The sequence below is a fragment of the Cervus canadensis genome, chromosome 25 (genome assembly GCF_019320065.1).
Source record: "Cervus canadensis isolate Bull #8, Minnesota chromosome 25, ASM1932006v1, whole genome shotgun sequence".
In the NCBI taxonomy this organism is placed as follows: Eukaryota; Metazoa; Chordata; class Mammalia; order Artiodactyla; family Cervidae; genus Cervus; species Cervus canadensis.
The window spans coordinates 45605201-45631906 of record NC_057410.1 but is presented as its reverse complement, the minus strand read 5'-3'; the positions used below and the strand labels follow the sequence as shown (position 1 = coordinate 45631906).

The 26706-nt window shown below is 38.2% G+C and overlaps 1 protein-coding gene across 2 annotated transcripts in view; it reads left to right on the top strand.

The window, feature by feature from the left end:
* SYT1 (synaptotagmin 1) overlaps positions 1 to 26706 on the top strand; it is a 583367-nt gene that overhangs the window by 423590 nt on the left and 133071 nt on the right. Inside the window, exons 6-8 of one of the 2 annotated variants that reach the window (XM_043447114.1) lie at positions 1630 to 1743; positions 5704 to 5871; positions 8983 to 9150. In XM_043447114.1, the coding sequence (XP_043303049.1) occupies positions 1630 to 1743; positions 5704 to 5871; positions 8983 to 9150 (450 nt within the window). Of the gene's footprint in view, positions 1 to 1620; positions 1744 to 5703; positions 5872 to 8982; positions 9151 to 26706 lie in introns of both variants that reach the window. The other variant, XM_043447113.1, reaches the window with a different exon arrangement.

Sequence of the window (26706 nt, the reverse complement as noted above, 5' to 3'; positions counted from 1 at the left end):
TGAAGAGAAACCTTTCTCTGAGCAGAGAAAAAAGACTGTGTATTCTGAGTGGGAGGGGGGAGATGGGGGGTAGACCTGTAGTCTAGTGACTCTGAAGCCTTTCTGAAGCCTGGTTATACCTCTTGCATTTGAGTTCTATAAGAGTTCTCAGATTTAATTTGATCACTGATAAGAGTTTGGCTTTTTTTTTTTTTTACTTTGTCAGAGATATTAAGCAGCCCACCACTCATATGTCTTATCTGCAATTTCATTAGATTCTTCAGTAACACACACATACACACACACACACACACACACACACACACACGGCAATGAAAATGCCATAACCAAAACCTAGGAGAGAATACTTGCTGTATATAACAGCAGAAAGATTGGGTCTCTACAGATATCGAAATGGTGACAACAGAGCAGAAAAATTAGCAAAGGGTATATTATACAGGCAATCCCCAGAGGAAAAATACACATGGTTCATGGAAAGATTTTTAAAGTTTTCAACCTCAATAGTGTTCAGGAAAATGTAACACTGTATCATCTTTCACTTTGCATAATAACTACTCACAGATTTCTAATTATCTTTTCTAATTCTTTAAAGCACACCCCTAGAAACAGAACTTCTAATATTTGTAATCTTTACAGCCTATGACTTTTTGAGTAAAATTTTTATACTTATTGGGAAAATACATTATATACTTTTTTAATAAAGGGAACATATGAATGAATTTTATGAAATTATGAGCTTTCTAGTATTTCCATTTACATTACACTTAAGTTTTAGGTCATAAGGAACATTCAACTGCTCCAAACTGAGTTTTGAGAATTTTATGCCATGATTTTTGCTTGTTACCACAAAACTAATTTTTATACAAAGTTCAGTTTGACAAAATTGCAAACATAATTCTTTTTACCTTTTGGCATCAAACAGACCCATAAATCAATTTAATTCAGCCTAGCTTTCTGTGGAGCTGTTATAAAATAAAACAGTAAACTTAAACTGGAACTGGAGTAGATTTTTCTCTAAACATGCATTTGCTGGCGGCATGTTTCTTTTCTCCTCTTTTTCCATAACCATTGTATATGTATATGTATATGCAAAACACAGGAAATTACGATTTTCTGAGAATCTCTCAGTCAGCTATCTTTTTCATAGGAAGCAAGGCAAGAAAAGGCCACGCATTTCATATAAATTACTCCACTGCATGTAACAAGGGTGTTTTACATGGTGCTTAGCGTAGATCTCTTTAAACTACATGAATGTGAAAACTGGCCTGGTTAATAGCATGTTTATCACACCTCAGAAAGAAGCGATTTTATCAGAGTCAAATATAATACCAAGTTGACATTTTCTTTGCAACAACTCTACATTTTTTGCTTGCAGTATTCTGAGGGGCTTTTTCCATTGCTTCCATGTTGCTTGCTGATTGGGGGGAAAATTCCTTGCACAAATGGAATTTTTAAAAATATGTAAGCAGCAGATGTGAATGTGTGTCAGACAAATGGAGATTCCCAGCATCTCAGTGCTTGCTTCTAACAGCTTGGAAGTATTAACCACAGGCCCAGTGTCATTTTGGTTAGATGAAAATTCACTTAAATTCACATATAATCCCTTTCCCTTGCTTATAGGCCCTGAAGGATGATGATGCTGAAACCGGATTGACTGATGGTGAAGAGAAAGAAGAACCAAAAGAAGAGGAGAAACTGGGAAAACTTCAGTACTCACTGGATTATGATTTCCAGAATAACCAGGTCTGAGGGGGGAAATGTCTTGTAATTCCATTACATTTTCTGAAATACCAGCCAGAAATTGAAACAAGATACTTCTTAAAACATTTCATTTGCTACAAGGGGAGAATGCAATTATCGAAGCTATTGATGAAATAATTTCTAAGTACAGATGGTCCCCCACTTGCTAATTTAACTTCTGGTAATTAGAATCCACAGTGTTCAGCCGATTACATCTACTATGGCACTTTCAGCAGGCAGGCAGAATACAAATTACCTTGAAGCCATCGGTCTGATTCTGAGAGTTCCTAGGCAGAGACCCCTCAGCCTGAGCTACAACCATCTTCTTCGGAATTCATGGATTTAGCTCCAAATAGGGCAAGGAGCCTTCAAGTTAGACCATCAATTAAGCCAAAGTTTTGGGGGAAAAAAATTTAACTGCTTGATAAGGAATCAAGGATTTAAAAATCAGCTTTCCATGAGTTTCATTTCCTTCTATGATACTGGGTAAAATTCCTAGCACAAATGAGTTAACAGTTCTAGAAAAGTAGAAAGACCAGCTAATTGACTTCTAGTGCCTTTGCATGCATCCGGAAAAGTAACCACGAAATAAAAGTGAAGTCGCTCAGTCATGTCCAACTCTTTGCCTCCCCATGGACTGTAGCCTACCAGGTTCCTCCGTCCATGGGATTTTTTTAGGCAAGACTACTGGAGTGGAGTGCCATTACCTTCTCCAGGAGATCCTCCTGACCCAGGGATTAAACCCAGATCTCCCACATTGTAGGCTGACACTTTACCATCTGAGCCACCATAAAAGTTGTATCAAAAACAGACCTCCCGAAAAGTCATGAAGTGCCACCAAGATGAATGATAATATTAGCTAGTTTTTCTTAACTCCCTGTTTTCATGGTACCCCAAAGATAAATGCTTAAAAAGAAAAATCTCTTTACCTAAAAAGACCTTCTAGGATCCATGACTTTGATGATGATATCCCTTTACCTTCTGAACCGTTCAAGAAATCTAAAAACTAGATAAGAATTAGCTGAGTTAGAGATCAGGTTCTTAAGAATCTTTAAGACACAGTTCTTTTTCAACTAGGGTAGCTTTAAATCTCTCCAGTTTGTTTTAAATCTCTGGTTTGATCAGTTCACTGATCTTTCAGGGTGGGAAAGAACTTGATAGATGTAAATACAGTTACTACCTAACTGTATCATGTGTTAATTACATCCAATTTGATGAGAAGTAAATGATAAATAAATCAAACACCAGAAGTCAGCTTTGGTAACTAATGTCCAAAGTCAGTAATTCTGTGAGAGCTAAGCAACGGCAAAAATTCTGGATTTTATTTAGTGCAGATAACATCTTTACTTTTTGAAGTATCCAGAGGATTCCTCACAAATAATGTATTGATATGCATGGTCATATATAAATAATTGCATTTAACTAGCTTCATTACAGTCCCAGCTCATTATTGTATCCTACTTTCCAGAAAGCTGCATGTTGGTTACAGATACAGCCTTGTAAGTATGGATTTATACAGAATTATAGGTATACTATTTCTACTTAAGTAAATAGGGCATTTGAGGTTATTTTTATCACTTATACCATGATTTGATTATCAAGGGTTGGTTAAGAGCAAAACTGCCTATTATTTATAAATTCTAGGGAAGGTCAAGGTCAGCAAATGTTATCTTAACACATAACATCTTTTGCAGAAATATAGACAGCTTCCCTTGTGACTCAGCTGGTAAAGAATCCGCCTGCAATGCGGGAGACCTGGGTTCAATCCCTGGGTTGGGAAGATCCCCTGGAGAAGGAACAGCTACCCACTCCAGTATTCTGGCCTGGAGAATTCCATGGACTGTATAGTCCATGGGGTCACAAAGAGTCAGACACAACTGAGCGACTTTCACTCACTCACTGTCACTCAGACTGCCTTTATATATGTATCCAACATTTCTCTACTAATTAATTCTACTTTCACATTTTTCAATAGAAAGCTAGGGGGATCTCATCCTGCTTAGTCATAATTTTGAACCTCCTACATTGGTTTTGAGTACTATAAGTATCATTTTATAAAGTAGTATTTTTAAGAATATAGCACTGAAAAAAAAAGAATATAGAATTGATTTTTTTTACTCAAACATGATGCAAATGTATTTATTCTTCCCTTTCTAGCAAATGCATTTTGGGAGGTATATCATTCTGAGCATCTATAATATTCTACCTGATAAAATTTAATATTCTGCATTTATTTTTCTGAATGTTCTCAGCTAATCTGATTTATAAAATGATTCCTGTGAGTCATGGAGTATAAAGTCTGAGGATTTTTGTAGATAAGGCTGTAATCAAATATACACACTTGCTTACCAAAACTAAAAGACAATCCTTAAAGTCCCTTAAGAAGCTTTCACGGTGGAGAAAAATGTGATTTTTATCTCTCAAGCAGAAGCCAGAGGGGAGTTGGAAAAAGTAATTCCACCTCTTATCAACAAAATGCCCCCAAACCTTTCAAGTATAGATGATCAAGTTTAAAAGACTTTAGGCTGTATCACTAGTCCTTTCCCTGCCCCAAAGAAAAAGTATTGCCAAAAGAGAGAAGGAGAGAATATAATCTTGCTTATTCACATTGCTAACCAAAAGCAAATTCCAAATACCAACTTGGCAAACCAAGAGACAAACTATTTGCTTTACTAATCATGTCTTTATAAGCTTATGTCTATTTTAGCCATTCTTTGACCATCTGTCTACGTTTCGTACACTTACAATCCAGCATTATTATTACTACTGTTGTATGAAGAAGTCACAAAGATACTGAAACATTAAAATGGAAATGACAATCTTTAAGGGTATTGGTCTAGATTAAACATTGAGCCAACAGGCGAAAGTGCACTTATGCACATAATGGATCAATTTTGTAGAAAGTTGCTGTGACTTTTTTTTAAGAGGTGAATTGCTTTTCCACCCTATTGGTTGAAAAAGGTACAGTCTCAAAATTTCAGACCCCATTTTAAGATGTGAACAGCTATACATTCTGCATTCTCTGAATAGTATATGCCTTGAATAACAATAAGAGTCTACTTTTGTTTCCCATATGAATCTAAAGCAGTCTGTTGACACAGCATGACTGATGGGAGAGCATCAGAACAGCCCGCTCACACCTTCTGCTTCCTTTGCAAAAACATGAACAATGCCAGTCAACACTCACATTCATAATAAGAAATAGGAATGTATCACTGAGAAAAATCAGATGTGAAGAAATGCAGAGATTTCGGCTGTATTTAAATAAAATCAGACAATCACTTAGCATTAAAAGCCATAACTGTAATCTCCCCTTCTTTTAGATGAAGCTGAAATTATTTTTCTTTGACCCTATGTCCTGTATTTAAATACAGAATTTAATATATAATAATTATTTTACTCTAAATTAAAACAAGAAGTAGCTAGCACACAAGTAAAGGTCAAATATGATAGAAACTTGAAGATCTTACTTTTATCTCAAAAAACTACCCAATTTCTAAGAAATTTCTATTTAGCTGGTCTGAAGCTTTGGTTCAAAATAAAATTTTCCTGCTTTATAATTACAGGCTTGTGATTGTTTAACAACTTATTTCCACTTACAAATCACACTCTGGTAAAAAAAAAAAAAAATAATACACAAGGGCTTTTAGCAACTGGGAAGTTATTTGATTGCAACCCTTTTGCAAATATGAATTCCATATTTAAATGTAATCAGCAACCTTTTAAAAGCCTCTTTTGTGTTTAAAACCAGGCTTCCTAGAGCCTGCGTCTGTCATAATTGGGTTTCTGAAGTCTGGGTATATCATTTCATTTGCCTTCTGTGTTCAGCTTCTTAAGAGAATAGAAGTGTATCAAAAGCAAAGAAGAAAAGAGCAATCATAATATGCAGCCTTATGAACAAATCAGTCTTTTCCAACATGTTCACCAATGCTGGTGGTGGCTGTCCTCCGCCTCTCATTTCAGCTGCTGGTAGGAATCATCCAGGCTGCCGAGCTGCCCGCCTTGGACATGGGGGGCACCTCTGATCCCTATGTGAAGGTGTTTCTGCTGCCCGATAAAAAGAAGAAATTTGAGACAAAAGTCCACCGAAAGACCCTTAATCCTGTCTTCAATGAGCAATTTACTTTCAAGGTATTTTTTGTGTGTGTGTTTACTATTGAACTTTTTCTCTGTTGTTTTAGATAACAGACCAGTCTCATCCTGACACATACAGCTACATGCACATGACCACTTTCAGAGACTCACAAGTGATGATTCTACTCAGAATATTTATAATTCTTATTTTCAGTGTAATGAGGACTCTTATTATGGATTTAACTTTGATCCAAATAGGATTCAGCTCAGCTATTTCAGAATAGAATGTGGACTGGCATAGAACAAGGATGTCATTCGTGTCCAAAAAGTGAGTTTAGCTTCCAGTCTGTCCATGGACCTGAACGTTTCCCCCTCTCTAAAATAAAGCCAAAAGATTATAGACTTTTCCCAGGTTTCCAAGTTTTGAAAACCAATCACAACCACAGAATAAAGTAAGCTATCCAACATTATTTCAAATGATACAATAGGTATTACTCTCATTGCAAAATTCTTTGTGTACAAGGCCAATTTGAGTATTTGAAAACATTCTAAAAAGAATAGGAGCCTATAATTTTTTTTTCCATCTCTAGCATTTTTCCTTTCCTCTTGGCTCTTCCCTAGTGTTCTTCACCTTGTTGAAACACCTCAATTAACAAACGATAACAAAGAGGGATTCTGGCCCCAGAATAACTCAACAGGAAAAGGTCCCTGGCGGGCTTCAGGCATCTCCGTATGTACAAGCTCTGTAGTTCTCAACCTGAAGTCATGCATAAAAACAGTCCCTTGGTTGGTATCTTTAACATGTGAAATTTTTTAATGTGTTCCTTAAAACAATACACGTCTGTGAATTTGCCAGCAGGCAGATTCAGAATCACTCATCTACCAGCCAGCCTCAGCGATAGCACACACTGCATGTCAGCAAACATCCTGGTATGAAATAAATGGATGAAACTTCAGGTGTGAGTCATTCTCATGAACCTTGCTTCTAGTTTTCTAAAAGAGTACTGACTTTCTATTCACTCCAAAATTTGAGTTTGTAAGACAAGAAAAATCCCTCATGTATTGTCAGCGATCCTATTTAAAATCTACACTTTTCTAAACCAAGACAGGTAATGTAGAGTAGCTCTAGAAACATTCTGAAACTACTCAGTTTAAGAAAAACTAATCATTGGGATCAATATGCCACAGAACGTACAATGAAAACAAAACAAAAATATTGCAAAAGGTAATCACAATCATTCTACTTGACTCTGTGTGGATTTTAATTTAGGTCAGTAGTTTCTAGCCACCATTTAGCCAGCACACTCTTAAATTATTTGAAATATTGTGGGGCTTCGTTTTGAGTATCTATATGCTATTTCTTTTTTAAATTGTGTACTGCTAATAATTTCTAGCAATGTCTATAACTTCAAGAATTATAATCATTGGAGATTTTGAAATTGCCTATAAAATTTAATCAGGTTCCATTTCATTTTAGGAAAGTTGAGCACATCATAAATCAAGCCAAAGTATAATATATTCTCATACATTTAAAAAATGCACCACTGTTTCTAGAGAACTAGCCAATTTCTCCTTTTAGGCCTTGTAGATTATGCATCTTAAATGGAAGCAAAATAGTTTAAAGGGGGTTGGCTTTAAAATTGAGTTCAAATCCACTGCAAATGAACTTGACATGCCCCAAATGAAATGCTCCTTTTCTCCACAACAAATGCCCACTCGAAAGAGCTACTTATCATTCAAACAATAAATATTTATTAAGTACCTGCTGTGTGCCAGCACTGTACTAAATGCTTTACATGTATTCATTTGGCCTCAACCAGCTCCTGTGAAACAGACACTATCATCATCATTCAAGGTTTATTTACTTGTCCCAGGCCCTTCAGCCGGAAAAGGGGGAAACTCAGGCTTGGACCTGTCTGACCTCCAACTCAGGTTTTTGACTAATGTCATTTCGTACAATCGCCAACAAATCTAGACAGACTTCAGAAATAAGATGCAATTTTCAAGAGCTCATCCCTACTCTAAAATTAATTTCTTTCTTTACAGTCATCTCTTTGCAAGGGTTTACTTTTTAATTCTAAAGTGAAAAATGTGTTATGCCTGGTTTTTAATCATAGTATTTTAACCCAATTCCTAATAGATGACAAATGATAGAAAACAAAAGCTCTTTGGAAAAAAACAAAATTTCTTGTATATATACAGTCAAAAAATTCTTCCTTCTCCTTTCCTTCTTAATATACAGAATTAATTGAGAAATGTTTGCTGGAGCATAAGACAACTATTTACACTGATAAAATAATAACAAGTGTCTGAAAATTGATGAAACCTTCAATACAAGTCTAAACAATTTCTTAATTAGGCATTTCTTCCCAGTTACTGAAGTGTAGCTTACTTGGAATTGCCCTGCTTTCTCTGAATATTAAAAATTTCACTAATAAACATCCCAGCCCATAGCATCTGCCCCAGATATTTTTGAACAGCTGGAGAATTCATCAGTTTTTGGCCTTTTGCCTCTGCTCATCCTAAAGAGTGTCATTCCTAAGAATGAACCTCAAGATCTAGATTATAATGGATCTGATATTCAAAACATCAATTTTCTAGTCAGCTCCTGTCAATCAGTAAATTATTTTAAGGAACAGGGAAGGCACCTTGTGAATTTCATTCCTATCCTTACTCCTAGCATGTCTTCTCATTAAGCATTGCTTCATTAAACTGTGGTGTCCAAATGGCCTCAAAGAGTTAATAGAACTTTTGAAACAACTCCCCCTGAGTAAGTTGTCCCCTGACAATATAACTTAACAATAACAACAAAACATCCTGCAAGAAAAAATTCCTTATATAGTCAAGTGCAATCGGTTTGGTTTATTCCTGTGTTACTCTTGAAGTATTTCTAGCATGACTAATAGCAGGAGTCATTATTAATAACACTAACAGCTTCTAGAACTTTGGGAGAAAGTGATAAATCACTATGGTAAGCCCTCACTTTCACCCAAGTAATTTAAGCCCCAAGTAGTGAGTCACATGATTCAATTTAAGGGGGGAAAAATCGCTACTTTTCTCCCTGTTCTGTTTATCCAACATAAATATTAAAATAAAACACTATGAAAAAGTAGCATATTTTAAGCATTGTTTGACACTAGATATTTTATCCTGCTCTTTGTTATTTAGGTGCCATATTCGGAACTGGGTGGCAAAACTCTGGTGATGGCTGTCTATGATTTCGATCGCTTCTCTAAGCATGACATCATTGGGGAGTTTAAAGTCCCCATGAACACGGTGGATTTCGGTCACGTAACTGAGGAGTGGCGTGATCTGCAAAGCGCAGAGAAGGAAGAGGTAAGAAAAACATTAGCATTTCTAATATGACAAGCTGGACTCGCCAGTTGCTACTCTCAAACTAACCTACTGAGAGATGCTGGGCTGATGTGAGTAATGTGGGCCTCCAGCTGCTGACAGCTGGTGAAATAGGGTCATGGGATTGTATCACCTCGTTAGAAAGTATGCAGGTCTACTGAGTCTTATTTGAAGGAAAATAGAGATTTGTGCAGGTCTTGGATCATTCCCTGGAGCCAGACACACATACACACGCACACGCACTTCTTTAAAAAGACGGTGAAAAAGTCACCTTATCCTTTGTATTTTTCTACAAAGATTTTGTTTTCTACATAGCTTATGTAGCTATTAAATAGAAATGAAATGGCACTTTTTCGTTATTTCTGCATATCACAGACAGGTCATTGTTTCCTGCTAAAAATTTCAGAGCACAATGGGTAAAACATCAAATAAAATTCACAAAGGTAGATAGATATTAAATCCATTTTTTAAATGACTCACATTTTTATAGTATTCTTCACATTTTCCCCCCAGTTTTAATAGGTTTGCCCAGGATTTTTCTGTGATTTAAAAATGGGAAATTCAATATCCTTAGTGCATTTAAACTTCTCTATGACTGTGCTATGTCAGTCTAACACTAGCATTTTCTCTGCTAGTATCTCAACAGGCCAATACCAGGAAAGCAAACAACTCTTAGCTTCCCTTAATTGTTAAAGCAACTCCTTTCCCAACCATTTTTTTGTTCCTAACATAGTCTATAATTACCCGAGGGATTTAAACTGCATTTGTCATTTAGGATCCCTAGACCCCATGGATTTTGTAAGGTTTGGTCACTTTGGGGCCACCAGGGAAATCAGAAAGTAAGCCAAGCCTTCAGAGAAACTCAGCCAAGACCATAACCTGGGAATCCTTTCAATCTAAGGTTTTCTGTGACCATTATTATTACTCAGTGAAGCTTTAGAACAGTTTGTTTACTACTATTCTGAAACTGAATTTTATTAGTGCTCCAAAATTATTTCTTGGTTGTACAAAATAAGTCAAAATTGAGTTAAGTTCTGCTTTTTCTTTGAAAGGAAATATACATAACTTACCCAAATAAGTTAGTCAAAATTAGACTGCTGGACACTGAAATACATTGAGCCCCACTGTGGCTAGAACCACCCAAGGATAACATTGAGTTTTTAAGTTTTATAACTTTTATAAGTTGTTCTTCCAGATGAGTAGACCAATATCTATTTTAATATCCAATATATGTGTGAAAAACATTTACTCACTTGATCATAATATTTCTAATCATTTAACAAAGTAGTGAGCTGTTTCATTGAATTTTTATCTTTTATTGGCTTATTTGACTTCGTGTAAATTCCTTGTTCAATTCAGTCGCTCAGTCGTGTCCGACTCTTTGCAACTCCATAGACTGCAGCAAGCCAGGCCTCCCTGTCCATCACCAACTCCCGGAGTTTACTCAAACTCATGTCCATTGAGTTGGTAATGCCATCCAACCATCTCATCCTCTGTCATCCCCTTCTCCTCCTGTCCTCAATCTTTCCCAGCATCAGAGTTTTCTCCAATGAGTCAGCTCTTCAAATCAGGTGGCCAAAGTATTGGAGTTTCAGCTTCAGCATCAGTCCTTCCAATGAATATTCAGGACTGATTTCCTTTAGGATGGACTGGTTGGATTTCCTTGCAGTCCAAGGGACCCTCAAGAGTCTTCTTCCAACACCACAGTTCAAAAGCATCAATTCTTTGGCGTTCAGCTTTCTTTATAGTCCAACTCTCACATCCATACATGACTACTGGAAAAACCATAGCTTTGACTAGACAGACCTTTGTTGGCAAAGTAATGTCTGCTTTTTAATATGCTGTGTAGGTTGGTCATAACTTTTCTTCCAAGGAGCAAGTGTCTTTTAATTTCATGGCTGCAGTCAACATTTGCAGTGATTTTGGAACCCAAGAAAATAAAGTCTGTCACTGTTCCCACTTTTTCCCCAGTGATTTGCCATGAAGTGAAGGAACCAGATGCCATGATCTTAGTTTTCTGAATGTTGAGCTTTAAGCCAACTTTTTCACTCTCCTCTTTCACTTTCATCAAGAGGCTCCTTAGTTCTTCTTCCCTTTCTGCCATAAGGGTGGTATCATCTGCATATCTGAGGTTATTGATATTTCTCCCGGCAATCTTGATTCCAGCTTGTGCTTCATCCAGCCCAGCGTTTCTCATGATGTACTCTGAATATAAGTTAAATAAGCAGGGTGACAATATACAGCCTTGATGTACTCCTTTTCCTATTTGGAACCAGTCTGTTGTTCCATGTCCAGTTCTAACTGTTGCTTCCTGACCTGCATACAGATTTCTCAAGAGGCAGGTCAGATGGTCTGTTATTCCCATCTCTTGAAGAATTTTCCAGAGTTTGTTGTGGTCCACACAATTAAAGGCTTTGGCATAGTCAATAAAGCAGAAGTAGATATTTTTCTGGAACTCTCTTGCTTTTTTAATGATCCAGCGGATGTTGGCAATTTGACCTCTGGTTCCTCTGCCTTTTCTTAATCCAGCTTGAACATCTGGAAGTTCATGGTTCACATACGGTTCATGTAAATTCCTTGTGGCTGAGGCTAAAATGGGGACCATTAATATTCATTAGCTGATAGGTTTTTGTGAATTGATTATTGGTTGGCTTACTGGCGAGTCCCAGAGCTGACCCACTTGTTCTTCACAAGTCACCTGTCCAGAGTGCGCGGCTCATGTCTCTTCCCTCTACCTGCTCGTGTCAAGTGATATAGGATTCCAAGACCATACCCCACAGGTCTCCGAAAAATTGGTAAATATTTTTGTGTGAATTTGGAAATATAAGGCATTGAACCATTATCTTTTCTTAAATTCTTTGAATATGGGCAGAGTTTGAGACTTGACACTAAGCTGACAGGTTTGACTCTAAAATTTCCAACTTTAGGTAGACTGCCCAAAAAGAATCACATTTTTATTCTCACCCTTGACTTTCCTATTCTCTATTTCTTTCATAACTTTTTCCCTCCATGACTTCTCTCCCTGTAGAAGATGGTTTTGTCATTCAATGTATTCAAAATGACTCATTATGCAGATGTTTATTATGTAATGCTGTATTCATGGGACTATGCCAAGTGTTTAAAAAAAAACAAAAAAACGTGAAAAGGGTAGACACCATTCCTGCTTTCATGGAGTTCAATGTTGTCTCATTTTCCTCTCTCATTTTAATCTTTGCCTTGCTTATTGCTAGCTAGACTGATTTCTGTAAAAGTCTTGCCTTTAAGATCAAACACACCTAGGTTTCAATCCTCATCAATACATTTACTAGCTCCGAGTCCTTAGACAAGTCATTTATGCTCTCTAAACTTCAGTATTTTTTTTTTAATCTAGAAGGTGGTCTAACATTATCTTGTAGAATAAGTAGGATAGAGTATAAAGTGGCTAGCATGGGGCCTGCTATTTGATATGTTCAATAAGCAAGCGATCTCCCATTTTTTCTTCCTACCCTATCTTTTTGGTGCCCTTTCTTTCTTAAGCTTTCATCTCCCTATTTGTTCTCCACTCTTTCCTCTGTATGTATTTCTCTATTCTTTTTCTCACTACCACTGTATTTATTGAATGTCTCTGGAGGTTTTAATGGGAAATTATTCTACAACTGTATTTTTTTTTTTAATTTTTTTTTTCCAGTGGGTTTTGTCATACATTGATATGAATCAGCCATGGATTTACATGTATTCCCAATCCCGATCCCCCCTCCCACCTCCCTCTCCACCCGATTCCTCTGGGTCTTCCCAGTGCACCAGGCCGGAGCACTTGTCTCATGCATCCCACCTGGGCTGGTGATCTGTTTCGCCATAGATAGTATACATGCTGTTCTTTTGAAATATCCCACCCTCACATTCTCCCACAAAGTTCAAAAGTCTGTTCTGTATTTCTGTGTCTCTTTTTCTGTTTTGCATATAGGGTTATCGTTATCACCTTTCTAAATTCCATATATATGTGTTAGTATGCTGTAATGTTCTTTATCTTTCTGGCTTACTTCACTCTGTATAATGGGCTCCAGCTTCATCCTACAACTGTATTTTTAAACTCTGGAGTCTTTCCTCTTTGGGAATAATGATTTTTGGTTTTCAGTTGAGTGACTGTTTCCTTTTATCATGATATAGGAAACCTTATAAAGCAGATGTCTAGTTTACAGAGCAGCTCTGGATGACTAGATTCAGATATAAACTTTCTCTTAATAAATGAAATAAGATTCCAATTACATTTTATGTCTAAAGAATTACTTATTGATATGTGCTCTCTTTTCATGTTACTGTTCATTATTTAGAGAAAAGTATAGTAGGATGAATAAATGGAAGTCTTAGATTAACTTTAGTTCTCATGGTTTCAAACAAATTTTTTTGCATTTTACATGAGAATTTTGTTTAAGATTTTTTGTTTTGCTTTCCTCTTAAGTATTAAATCTTGTTTTTTAATGTCACAATGAGTGAAAGACACCAAAGAGAGACAGAAAAAGGAATTCAAGAAACAGATCTGGGATCTATTGAATAGAAACTGAACTGCTGTTCATAATAGTCTGTTCAAGGAGAGACTTGTATTTAAATAGGTTAATTACAACCCACTAGGATCTAGCCCTGAGATAGAAGGGGGTAGGCTTTGTTGTTGAAAGTAAAAGTCATAAGATGATGAAGCAATTATGTAAGTTAAAGAATTACGTGTTCATTATGTAAGCTAAAAAATTAATGTGTTATTTTAGTGAGCAATTAAATGTGTAAGCAGTTTGGGGGAAAAAATGGAAAGGAGCCTCATCTGAAAGTTACTGAGCATATGTTTGAAACACAGGGGGTGTTGCAAAGGTGAATTATGCCAGAAGAGCCTCAACATGCACACAACTCCCATTGATAAGATTCTAGCCCCTGGAGAAAACCTCTCTGCTAAAGTTTCCATTCCGACCTGATTGCTGCTGCTGCTAAGTCACTTCAGTCATGTCCGACTCTGTGTGACCCCATAGACGGCAGCCCACCAGGCTCCGCCGTCCCTGGGATTCTCCAGGCAAGAACACTGGAGTGGGTTGCCGTTTCCTTCTCCAATGTATGAAAGTGAAAGTGAAGTCGCTCAGTCTTGTCCGACTCTTAGCAACCACATGGACTGCAGCCCACACCAGGCTCCTCCATCCATGGGATTTTCCAGGCAAGAGTACTGGAGTGGGATGCCATTGCCTTCTCCATCCGACCTGATTAACATTTCCCTTATTAACATGATCCAAGTCCCCTTACTAGTAGTTTAGATTCACTTGCCTTTTTTTTTTTTTTGACTGATCACCCACTCTCCCACCTCCCACAGAGGAAAAGGGAATCTGACCTTGCAAGACAGTTAAGCCTTTCTCTTCTTTTTGTCTCTTTAAAACAGAAATCCTTTGAGTTTCAAGAGACACTTACACATAAAACCGTTGTCTTAATTTTCCCCCTTCTCAAGTTAAGGCCTCAAAAATCATCCTTTATAATCAGTATATACAGTTCTTCCATTTGCAAAAGGTTTCTAACATGTATAGCCACTGACTGTCTGAGGAATTTGAAATTTTTTTCATTCTAATCATTCAAGAAATATTTATTTATGCCACCCACAAGTCAAACCTGAAGCCAACCTTACAACATTTGGAATAATCCATTCATTTAGCATTTTCACTTAATTACTTCAAATGTTATGGTCAATAGCTTATGATTCCATTTTCTTTTTTTAATAAATTTTATTCATGATCATTGTAAAAACTGTATCAGTCCTGTACCCCAGCATCAGGTACATCTTCAAGGCCTTTAAACTCTTTATTTTAGCATTTATTCCAGTTTTTTATCCCTTCCACTGCATGTGTGCATGCTGAGTCACTTCAGTCATGTCTGACTCTTTGTGACCCCTGGGCCATAGCCCACCAGGCTCCCTTCATGGGATTCTCCAGGAAAGAATACAGGAGGGGATCCTCCTCCAGGGCATCTGCCCTTCCCAGGGATCGAACCAGAACCTCACATCGGCAGGCAGGTTCTTTACCACTAGTGCCACCTGGGAAGCCCATGCCTTCCACCACTGCTTTTTAACCCTTAAAAACGGCATAAGATACCACCAGAATGCAACTGGATCCCTTTGTTTTTGAAGGAGACTGTCTCATAACTTGACCAGTACAATTTTGTCTCCATTAGAGAATGTTCATCACCTCTGCTTTGTGTAGAATTCATTAAAGAGTGATTTTTAAATGAGATTCTGTAATCTAGTACAAATGGAAAAAAAATTGATTGCTGAATTAAAACAAGTTGGGACATAATTTAATTAGTACCCAAGCAGAGGGAAAGAGAAACTACTTTAATACCTTAATAGAAAATCAATTTTGCAAGAAAATTTCACATTTTTAAGCCTAATTAGAAAAACATTTACTTCACAAAAAAGCATTTCAAGATTACAGATTCAATCAAAAAGCCAAACTTTTTTTAAGCTTATACAAATTACTTGATATTCCTTTGAAATAGGTTCAGGTCATTATTCCTTAAGCACCTCTTTTGCCTAAGGATCATGAACTGATGCTGTTTCTAAGTGTACTTTGCAGTCAGATAGTAACTTATGCCCTCCAAGAATGCCTGCACAACACATCAATGCCCTGAGCAGAAATTCTTATAAAAGATTAATTGTTGGAACTTTAATATGAAAGCCAGGAATAATCTTCCTTGTCACTCACAATCTATCACAGAAATGCCACAAAGATACTCATTTTGACTCATAACATTCCAGGAAGGTATACTTATTTGTATATGTTTATTTATTGATTGTCTGTCTTTCCCCACTGGATTGTAAACAACCATGTCTGTTGTTCCCAACTGTGAAACTAAGTTTGATCACAGAGGCAAGCACACAGTAGGTATAAATTTTAAATGAATGAAGGAGGCAGAGGAGTTTATTATACCATGAGAGATATTTCAGAACTCTCATTTTAAAGTCCATGTTGTAATAATTATCTTATTTTACAGATGAAGTCTAAAGTATTCTGAAAACCTGTCAACAAAATATCTTAGTACCAAACGATGAGAATGATTTAGTATCCTTTTGCTTTTTGGGTCATTTTCTATCAAAGGTAGGCAGTATAGAAACTTAGCAAAATCATTCTTATTGTTTTTGTTGATGGCCATGGAAATAATGGCTTTCTCTCACTAATTTTTGGGGGGAATGGAGGTAAAGTCTTATTCAGGATCTCTTTTCTCTCTATAACTTTTTTTTCCTATAACCTTTTTATCCAGTTTCCATGATGCATGGAGAGCTTGTGGCTTAGCTTAATTTAACTTTTATTTAAGGCTAAGATTTAGTTAAAGCTCTGATTTAAGTCTCTGCTGGCAACATGGAAATTTACCCAGAGGGAATTGGGAAGGAATCAGTTCCAAGGAGAAGTCCAAGAATATGAACAAAATCTATGTTTAGTGTATCTAGACTATTTGTTTCTAGTCAAATTTATAACTTAATATGATATAAAACAATTCAATCTTATTATATTTAGACCATATTTTAGTGTACTTAGTATCTCTATGTCCACTTGTGGTACATACAACATAATACTTTCCCTTTAAACTAACATAGAGGTAGAGTTGCATTTGATCTTTTGAAATGTCTTTGGCCATAGCTATGGTTTACTTGTATCTGAGTTTTCAGTCAGAATTGTAATCACCAATTATAACTCTATTGCTGTGCATAATAATTATTGTGAAGCTTCATGATGTGGTTTCTAAAATCATCATAGGAAAGAGCAAATAACTTGAAATATCCCTCTAGTGTGTAGGACTGTAATTTGATTGCCTTTCTAGTTAAAAAGACTTTTCAGGCACAAAGTGTATGAAACTAAATTCTCACTTCACTGAGATTCCAAATGAAAATCTGATATCATTTGTCAACAGAAATAAAAATGTGAGAACTATGAGTTTCAATTTTATTGGGGGATTTACTGAGGACTATAGCCCCAGAGACAGCCTCTCAGAGAGCTCTGAGGAACTCTGGGGTGGAGACTTAAGGGGAGAGGTTAGTATATATGTGATTTTGGTGAAAGGGGTCTGTACCATTAGATATATCTCTGTAGAAGGTTGCTACTAACCTCAAGGGACAAATATCTTGTTGTTTTTCAGGTACTAAGTCATGTCCAACTCTTCGCAACCCCATGGACTGCAGCATGCCAGGCTTCCCTGTCCTTCACTATCTCCCTGATTGCTCAAATTCAGGTCCCTTGAGTCAGTGATGTCATCCAGCCATCTCATTCTCTGTCACCCACTTCTCCTGCCCTCAGTCTTTCCCAGCATCAGGGTCTTTTCCAATGAATTAGCTCTTCAAATCAGGTGGCCAAAGTACTGGAGCCTCAGCTTCAATAGCAGTCCTTCCAATGAATATTCAGGGTTGATTTCCTTTAGGATTGACTGGTTTGATCTCTTTGCAGTCCAAGGGACTCTCAAGAGTCTTTTCCAGCAGCACAGTTCAAAAGCATCAGCTCTTCAGCACTCAGCCTTCTTTCTGGTCCAGATATCTTCATTCATGGTTTTAATGCTTTAAGTATGGGAAGATGTAAGAATTTGGGTTCATAAGATTTTCTGAAAATATGCTGTGAAGGCCTTGTTCTGCAGTTTCCCCAGAGCACACAGTGCCTCATCCCTGATCTCCCACCTGCCGTTCCTTGCAGGGGGTGTTAAAGGTCAGCAATTACAGAAGCTAATGCCTCAGTCCTTGTAGAACAGATGGCAAGAGACATATGTTAATTGGAACTTTCTTTAAAATTGTGAATTCCCTGGAAAATATAAATTTAGACTCTAAAGAATTAAGTGGAGGAAGAGACCCTGGACATTTTGAAAAATGACCTTCTATCGTTTCCCCGTTGTTACCCCTTAAACTTCTGCATCACCCTCCCCTCAACAATTGTCTAGCCAGAGGGCTGGAGTCCCATCCCAGCTTCCAAGTTTCCAAGAGTCATCTTATTAAAAGCTTACCTATCTTCTCTACCTAAGTTATAAACATCAATATTAATAAAAGCTACTATTTACTGAGAATCTACTGTATGTCCACAAAAAATATTCTTACAGCATTCTTCAAAACTGGCATATTAAATCTGGTTACAAAATGAAGGAAAAACAAAATTGAAGCCTAGGAAAGTCTAAGTAGTTTGTTCAAAGTCATACAACCAATGCCAGAGCTAAAATTCAAACATGGGTCTGAAGCCTACACTCTTTCTACTTCACCGTACCTGTTTCTTTAAACAGTCTCTCTCAGTGTAGCTATAAATTCAATTTAAATGCAAAACAAAAAAAAAACACACACAAACAAAAAAATTAAAACCAAACTGATAAATTAGTTTTCCTAAGCTTTGTCTTGTTTATTTTGGAATTTTAACATTTGGTCAATTTTCTTTCACAACATTTGACTGATTAAAATCTACACATATATGTTCTCTCTCAAATATTATAATACACTGCAAAGGTAACACAGCAAAAGAAAAAAAAACAGTAAATAACTATGGCATTTTTGTTTCTTCATTATATTTTCAAATACTTAACATGAATTCTTACCCAGGATACAAAGCCCTAAAGTTCAAAGGTACTCATTAATACAAAGATGCTATTACTCACTCATGAGTGCTGATGAATTTAATGAAGTCAGAGGAATTTTTCTTTCCATTTAAAAAATTCTTCACTAAACAGCATATAAATTCCCATTCATTTATTCACAATTATATCATCTGTGAAATTACCACTGTAAAGTACATAAAATGGAAGATTAAGATTCACGTATGAGAAATGGTCAAGAATAATAGTAAAATTTCATAATGCAAATGAACAAAAAGAGCTTCACAAAGTGCCAAATTCAAAGCATAAATTCAAATGGACCATGTGCTTTAGGCACAAAGAAAGGCGTGGCCAGAGAGGATCTGTGGAAGAGTTGAAAAGAGTGAGCTGGTCCTTAAAACTGAGTAGCATTTGAGTAGGCAGAAAGAAACGAAGAATGCCTTCAGGAAGGTAAGAGATGACTAAGAGCCGATTGACAGAGCCGAGACCGCCAATGACAGGTCCAGGTGGAATGGAATGAAAGCCTGAACATTCTGAGAAATAAGATCGAACGTAGCAGCTCAGGGTCAGTTTGTCCCTTACAATGTCAGACTGATCAACCTAAAACTCAGGACACTAAGTAAAGCTTGTAAAACTCGTTCTTTCCTAGGATAAGAACTGGAATATGGAAGCCAGGCCCACCTCAGTGCCAAGGCACTCTACTAAGTGCCTTTTTCACATTGTCTCAGCTAATCCTTGATGAGGTCCTGTGGGGTAATTCTTCCTATCCCTATTTCACATATTAGGAAATGTAATGGTCCAGTGCCTCCCAGAATAAGCACCAGAATAGACCCAGTTTCGACTCCCAAACCCATTTTCTCTCTACTCCACCACATTGCTACTAGTTGACTAACACTCAGTGAGTCCAAGGATATTACCAATCTTATCTTCTTATCTCCAGTGCCTGGCACTGTGCCTGAAACATGCAAAGTGCTTAGATAAGTATTTTCAAGTGAATTGGTGGACAAATTAAAATAAAAATTTTCTTTCACAAACATGCATCATGATTCATGCCACCTTTAAGGAAGTCATCTTTGAAGGACATGCAATTATTCCAGTTGTACTGTCTATATGGTACCCCTATACATTTCGAATTCTAGCCCCGCTCTCCAAAAGTCTTTCTCAGTCTTCTCTCTGTCCTCTGGCCTATCTTTAAAAGGTAACTTTGATTGAAATGGCAACCCATTCCAGTACTCTTGCCTGGAAAATCCCAAGGACAGAGGAGCGTGGTAGGCTACAGTCCATGGGGTTGCAAAGAGTCGGACACGACTGATCAGTTTCACTTTCACTTTCACTTTTGATTGAAATGGTCATCAGCTGTTTCCAAGTACAGCTTATAAGGTGACGATCCAATTGAGTAAAACAGTTATAGTTACTGTGGTTAAATAATGAAGTGGATATCCTTGTGAGATTTCTATTCTGTCTCTGACCAAATGTCTTGAGCCACTAATATCATTATTGTTGTTGTTGTTCAGTCACCTAGTTGTGTCCAGCTCTTTGTGACCCCACAGACTGCAACACACCAGGCCTCTGTCCCTCACCATCTCCTGAAGTTTGCCCAAGTTCATGTCCATTATAACATCATTATATACTCCCTCACTATGGGGAAAATCATCAAGAGATAGGAGCTCTGGATACATTTAGTGCCAGGGAAATCTGTTTTAATAGAAACTAGTGTAGGTGTTAGTGTTTTGTTTAGTTTTTTTTTTTTTTAAGAATAAAGAGTGAGAGTTTTGAGTAGAATTTTAAATAAAACCAAGTGGTTCAGAAGTATGGATGTCATGAATATAGATGGGAGGAGCAGAAAGTGAGGAGTGGGAGTTGAAACACGAACAATAGAAAAAAAGAAGAATGAGAAAAATGATACAGACAAGCTCCATCTTGCCAATCTCTGGTTGTTTTATTATTGAAACAGCAGAGGACTTTGAGTGGGATAACAGTGTCATCAATGCAAGAGAATGTCGTCTTCTGTCCTGTCTTCCAATTCCAATTGGATCTTTTACAGTATCGCCTTTTCTAGTGAGTTCATCACATGCTTTGGAACAATTTTTTTTTATTATCTTGTTTGTGACATCTTCAAATTAAATGTTTTCACCTTCTGTTTTACTCCTCCTCCCTTGCTTTCAGCAGGCCAAATGTTTATATTGTGAAATCTTTAATCCATTACAATCTGTTACTCTGCAATTAGATGAAATGTCAGCAGTTTAGCTGTCCCATTTGTACTACAGAATACGGGAGAAGAATGAGGACTTGCTGATAAACAAGAACAAAATAATTAAAGGATGAGCAGGGAGCATGCTGACACACACGCAAATCCCTTTACTTTACATGTGGCTAAAGGTTCTTTCCAATTATGAACAAGAGGAGGCCTTAAATACTGCAAATTACTTTTATTCCTTCATTCTTTCATTTATTCAATATATATTTATTAAGCGTCTTTTGTGAGCCAGGGACAGTACAAGCTTCTAGAAAAATAATGCTAAAGATAAACAGACCCATTAGGCATAGTAGATTCTAATTGAACCATGAGACTGCACCCCAGGTAGATAAAAGCTCTAGCCCTGGATGCAGCCACTGTGTATCCACCCATGACTCCACTGACTCTCTGTGCGTCCTTAGGCTTGTTACTTAACCGTTCTATAAAATGGGATTGATATGACCCACCTCCGTGAGCTGTGATACACCCTAAAGATAACTCATGGAAAGGGACCCCCCTCGTGGTCCAGTGATTAAGACTCTGTGCTTCCAATGCACGGACACAGATCTGATCCCTAGTCAGGGAACTAAGATCCCACATGCTGAGTGGCGTGGCCAAAAATAATAATAATAAATCATATAAAGCACCTAATCAATACTGGGCAGCTAATAAACTCTCAATAAATACTAGGGGTTTTTTAATTATGGTGAACACTGATTAGAGCCCTTATCTCCTTGCCACTGAAAAAGCACTGCTCTGGCCACTAGACATCTATCCTTTCTTTTAGGAGGAGACTGAGGCAGCCTAACAGTTCAGAGAACATTGTCATACAGTTTTGATCAAAGACAAGCTATCCAAGGTTAGCCCCCATGTGGGAGACCTCAGATGTGAGGAGAGATCACAAAGGCCAATTCAAGACAAGGCTTAGCACGTGTGAGCAGAATGTGGCACAAACAGTAAGCAGCCCCAGCGGCAACACACGTGTCTATGCTCTGACACCACAAAACAGAACCCAACGTTCAGGATCTACTAAAAATCAAAAAGACTGCTGGTAACAAGGGTCAGCAAAGATGTGTTGAAACTGAAACCCTCACACATCTTGGAGGAGTTTAGCCACTTTGGGAAACAGTTTAACAGTGTCTCAAAATATTCAATAGAGAGGATTCATATGACCTAGCAATTCTATTCCTAGGTGTATACCTGCCCTGCAAAGTAGAGACACATTTCCACACAAAAAATAATTGTACAAGAGGGTCCGTAGCCGTACTTTCACAAATGCTGGAAAGTGGAAAGAGCTCAAATTTCTTTCCACTGGTGAATAATTAGACAATATATGCTACAGTCATACAATAGAATGTTATTCAGCCATAAAAAGAAATGCAGTACTGATCCATGCTACAACACGGATAAACCAGAATAGGCAAATCCACACAGACAGAAAGCAGATTAATGGTTGCCTAAGGCTCAGAGTTGCAGGTGGAAAGCAGAAAAGGAGGAATGAGGAATGACAGCTAATGGGTAGGAGTTTCTTTGTGGGGTGATGAAAATATTTTTAAATTAGTGGTGATGGTTACACAATTCTGAATGTACTAAAATCCATTCAGTTGTATACTTCAAAAAGGTAAATTTTCTAGTGTATGAATTCTACTTCAATAAAGCTGCTTTAAAAAAAAAAAAAAAAAGTGTTTCAGGTACTGAAACCCTATCCATGGAAGCATGGTATTCTAGGTTAACCTGGGGCCCCATTTGAAACAGAACTGAGGTATGCTGGGAATTTTCTCCCAATACTATTTCCAAAGTTAAGGGATGCTGCTGCTGCTACTGCTAAATCGCTTCAGTTGTGTCCGACTCTGTGCAACCCCACAGATGGCAGCCCACCAGGCTCTCCCGTCCCTGGGATTCTCCAGGCAAAAACACTGCAGTGGGTTGCCATTTCCTTCTCCAATGCATGAAAGTGAAAAGTGAAAGGAAAGTTGCTCAGTCGTGTCCAACTCTTAGCAACCCCATGGACTGCAGCCCACCAGGCTCCTCCATCCATGGGATTCTCCAGGCAAGAGGATTGGAGTGGGTTGCCACTGCCTTCTCCTAGTTAAGGGATATTTCCTCAAAATTTTCCAGTCTCCCTTAAACCAGAACATTCTCCAAGATCCTGCCCTTCAGCACCATACCTCAGTGCAAGGTCAATGCTAAGACGCCTTCGGATAGATGAAGCCAGACTAAGGCCACGTGGCTAGCCAGTGAGACCTCAGGACTCAGACACTTGTTTTTCTGATTCCAAAGCCATTTTCTACTAATCTGCTCTCCTGTAGGGTAAGAAGCTTTAAGCTTCCTTCTCCTGACACAAGAACCGTGTTCCAAGTATGAGGACGACCCAGTCCCTCTTGCGGTCTGTCTTCCTATGCTTGCTTCTCAGAGATCCCTCCAGTCTTTTCTGTGCTCTTTTCTGGGTCTTTTGTAGCAACATCATGCCTTTTTAAAGTGAGGTAGAACTTGACATATAATGAGATGCAGATATTAAGTATACAGTTTAATGTGTCTTCACAACTGTACATACCAGGATAAGCACCTCTCCAGTCAAGTTGCAGAACATTTTTTACCATCTAAAAGTCCCCAAGGTACCTTGGTGCCTATACAGGAATGTACTGTGATGCTTACTATATGGCATTCAATAGTGTTTCCCCTCATCTTCACCAGGTGTCCTGATAACACTCAGCATCACTTTGATCTTTAACACCACAGTGTATTTCTCTGCTGTACCGTATGATTGGCACCTCATTACACACATCCCTGTTCTCTAAGTGTCAGCCACATAGTGCTGTTACTTAAAAAGATGCCTTGCTTACCCATTTTTGTTGTCTATGGGAATATAAGTTCCTTGTAAGTAAGGAACGTATCAACTACTTTTGCACATCACAGTAGTTAGCTCTTCAGTTCAGTTCAGTTCAGTCCCTCAGTCGTGTCCGACTCTTTGCAACCCCATGAATCGCAGCACGCCAGGCCTCCCTGTCCATCACAAACTCCCGGAGTTTACTCAAACCCATGTCCATCGAGTTGGTGATGCCATCCAGCCATCTCATCCTCTGTCATTCCCTTCTCCTCCTGCCCCCAATCCCTCCCAGCATCAGGGTCTTTTCCAATGAGTCAACTCTTCGCATGAGGTGGCCAAAGTACTGGAGTTTCAGCTTCAGCATCAGTCCTTCCAATGAACACCCAGGACTGATCTCCTTTAGGATGGACTGGTTGGATCTCCTTGCAGTCCAAGGGACTCTCAAGAGTCTTCTCCAACACCACAGTTCAAAAGCATCAATTTTTCGGTGCTCAGCTTTCTTCACAGTCCAACTCTCACATCCATACATGATCACTGGAAAACCATAGCCTTGACTAGATGGACCTTTGTTGGCAAAGTAATGTCTCTGCTTTTTAAATATGCTATCTAGGTTGGTCATAACTTTCCTTCCAAGGAGTAAGCGTCTTTTAATTTCATGGCTGCAATCACCATCTGCAGTGATTTTGGAGCCCCCCAAATAAAGTCTGACACTGGTTTCCATTGTTTCCCCATCTATTTCCCATGAAGTGATGGGACCAGATGCCATGATCTTAGTTTTCTGAATGTTGAGCTTTAAGCCAACTTTTTCACTCTCCTCTTTCACTTTCATCAAGAGGCTTTTTAGTTCCTCTTCACTTTTTGCCATAAGGGTGGTATCATCTGCATATCTGAGGTGATTGATATTTCTCCTGGCAATCTTGATTCCAGCTTGTGCTTCTTCCAGCCCAGCGTTTCTCATGATGTACTCTGCATATAAGTTAAATAAGCAGGGTGACAATATACAGCCTTGACATACTCCTTTTCCTATTTGGAACCAGTCTGTTGTTCCGTATCCAGCTCTAACTGTTGCTTCCTGACCTGCATACAGGTTTCTCAAGAGGCAGGTCAGGTGGTCTGGTATTCCCATCTCCTTCAGAATTTACCACAGTTTATTGTGATCCACACAGTCAAAGGCTTTGGCATAGTCAATAAAGCAGAAATAGATGTTTTTTCTGGAACTGTCTTGCTTTTTCAATGATCCAGAGGATGTTGGCAATTTGATCTCTGGTTCTGGTTAGAAGAGCATGTTAGTCATTCAGTCGTGTCCTACTCTTTACTACCCCTATGGGCAGTAGACCTCCAGGCTCCTCTGTCCATGGGATTCTCCAAGCAGGCATACTGGAGTGGGCTGCCATTCCCTTCTCCAAGGGATCGTCCCAACCCAGGGATCAAACCCAGGTCTCCCTCATTACAGGCAGATTCTTTGCCATCTGAGCCACCAGGGAAGCATGGGGTAGGGATCAAATGAGGACAGAAGTTGGGCTCCGAGTCCCATCAACTCTCTGAGCCTTATTTCCTTATATGTAAAATGCAGTTGAAAAATGTGAAATGATAGGTAGTTATGTGTTGGAAATTTATTTTTCTTGGTTTTTTCCAATCATTTTTAGAAAATTTATAGAAATGTCCAACTGTCAGAACCTAATTATAGAACATTTCCATCACCCAGTGCTCATTTGTAATCACTCCCATTCCCCACCCTCATCCGTAGGCCACCATCCATCTACTTTCTGCCTTTACGGGTGCCTATTCTAGACACTGCCTGTCAACATAATCTGGTAATATATGGCCTTGAAAAAGTTATTTTTGAAACCCAGGTCTATCCGATGCCAAATAAATTCCAAAAGTAAATAGATACGTCAAGTAGAAAATCACTTGCTCCATTTTATGGGGGAAAATATTCATTGTTTCCAGTACCATTTAACAGTTTCATGAGTATTTTTCCTCTCTCTGTAGGGCCACTGACAGTCGCAGTCTCTTTCAGCACTCTTGTCTACCCTTTCCAGATTTCAAGTGCCTGAAGATAAAAGGGAATGGCAACCAAGCTTTGGGGAAGAAGGATGGGAGGATTCTGTCAGTCTCCAGCAAACAGAGCTGCGGGCACTTGTTGTCCCCTGCCAGCCTTATCTCCTCTCTCCTGTCTTCAGAAGGAGAACTCAGGGAACATATCAACCATTTAGATTGCTTTTTTGTTCCACATTAAATGTCCCCCAAGTTGCTAATAATATGCAATTATTTTCTCCTTGAGATGGAACACAGCAAGACTGTGAACCAGGCGTGTATGTCAGGGTGCTCCTTGGGCGCTTTCCTGCCCTCCAGGAGCCAGCAAGCATCTGCCTTGGAGAACACAGGAGTGCATCGGGCAGAAGGAGGCCCCAGAGCACAGGGAAGCCAGCCTCGGACAGACAGTCTTAAAACACGTAGAGAAGAAGGTTCTTAGAAATGATGCCCTTCATCTAGAACTAGCCCCTCCTTTCAACATCCTTTCCGAAAGTACCTTCTAAATCAGTATTTTTGGTTCTGTATGGAACACAGTTAGTTTATATGCAAGAACAATTTTCTGAACTTCAGATAACACTGGAGTGTAAAGATGAGGATTTGTGAGTGAAGTCTGAGCCCCTGCAGACAATTCTATTAAAAGGGAAAAAAATTTTTTTGTTTGAAAAATACTTCTGGTCATGTCTTCTTATTTTCTAACCCACAAATACTCTGGAATATGGCAAGAGAGTGTTTAGCAAAAGTTAGCCAACTCCGCTTCAGTGTAAGATGTTGCTTCTACATGTATAAATCAATATTCCGACAAGGTGCTTCCCTAAGTTCTCTCTATTTGCTAGTGTTTAAAGAGGGCAGAGGGTAACTGTCTTTTAGGAACCAGCATTGTATC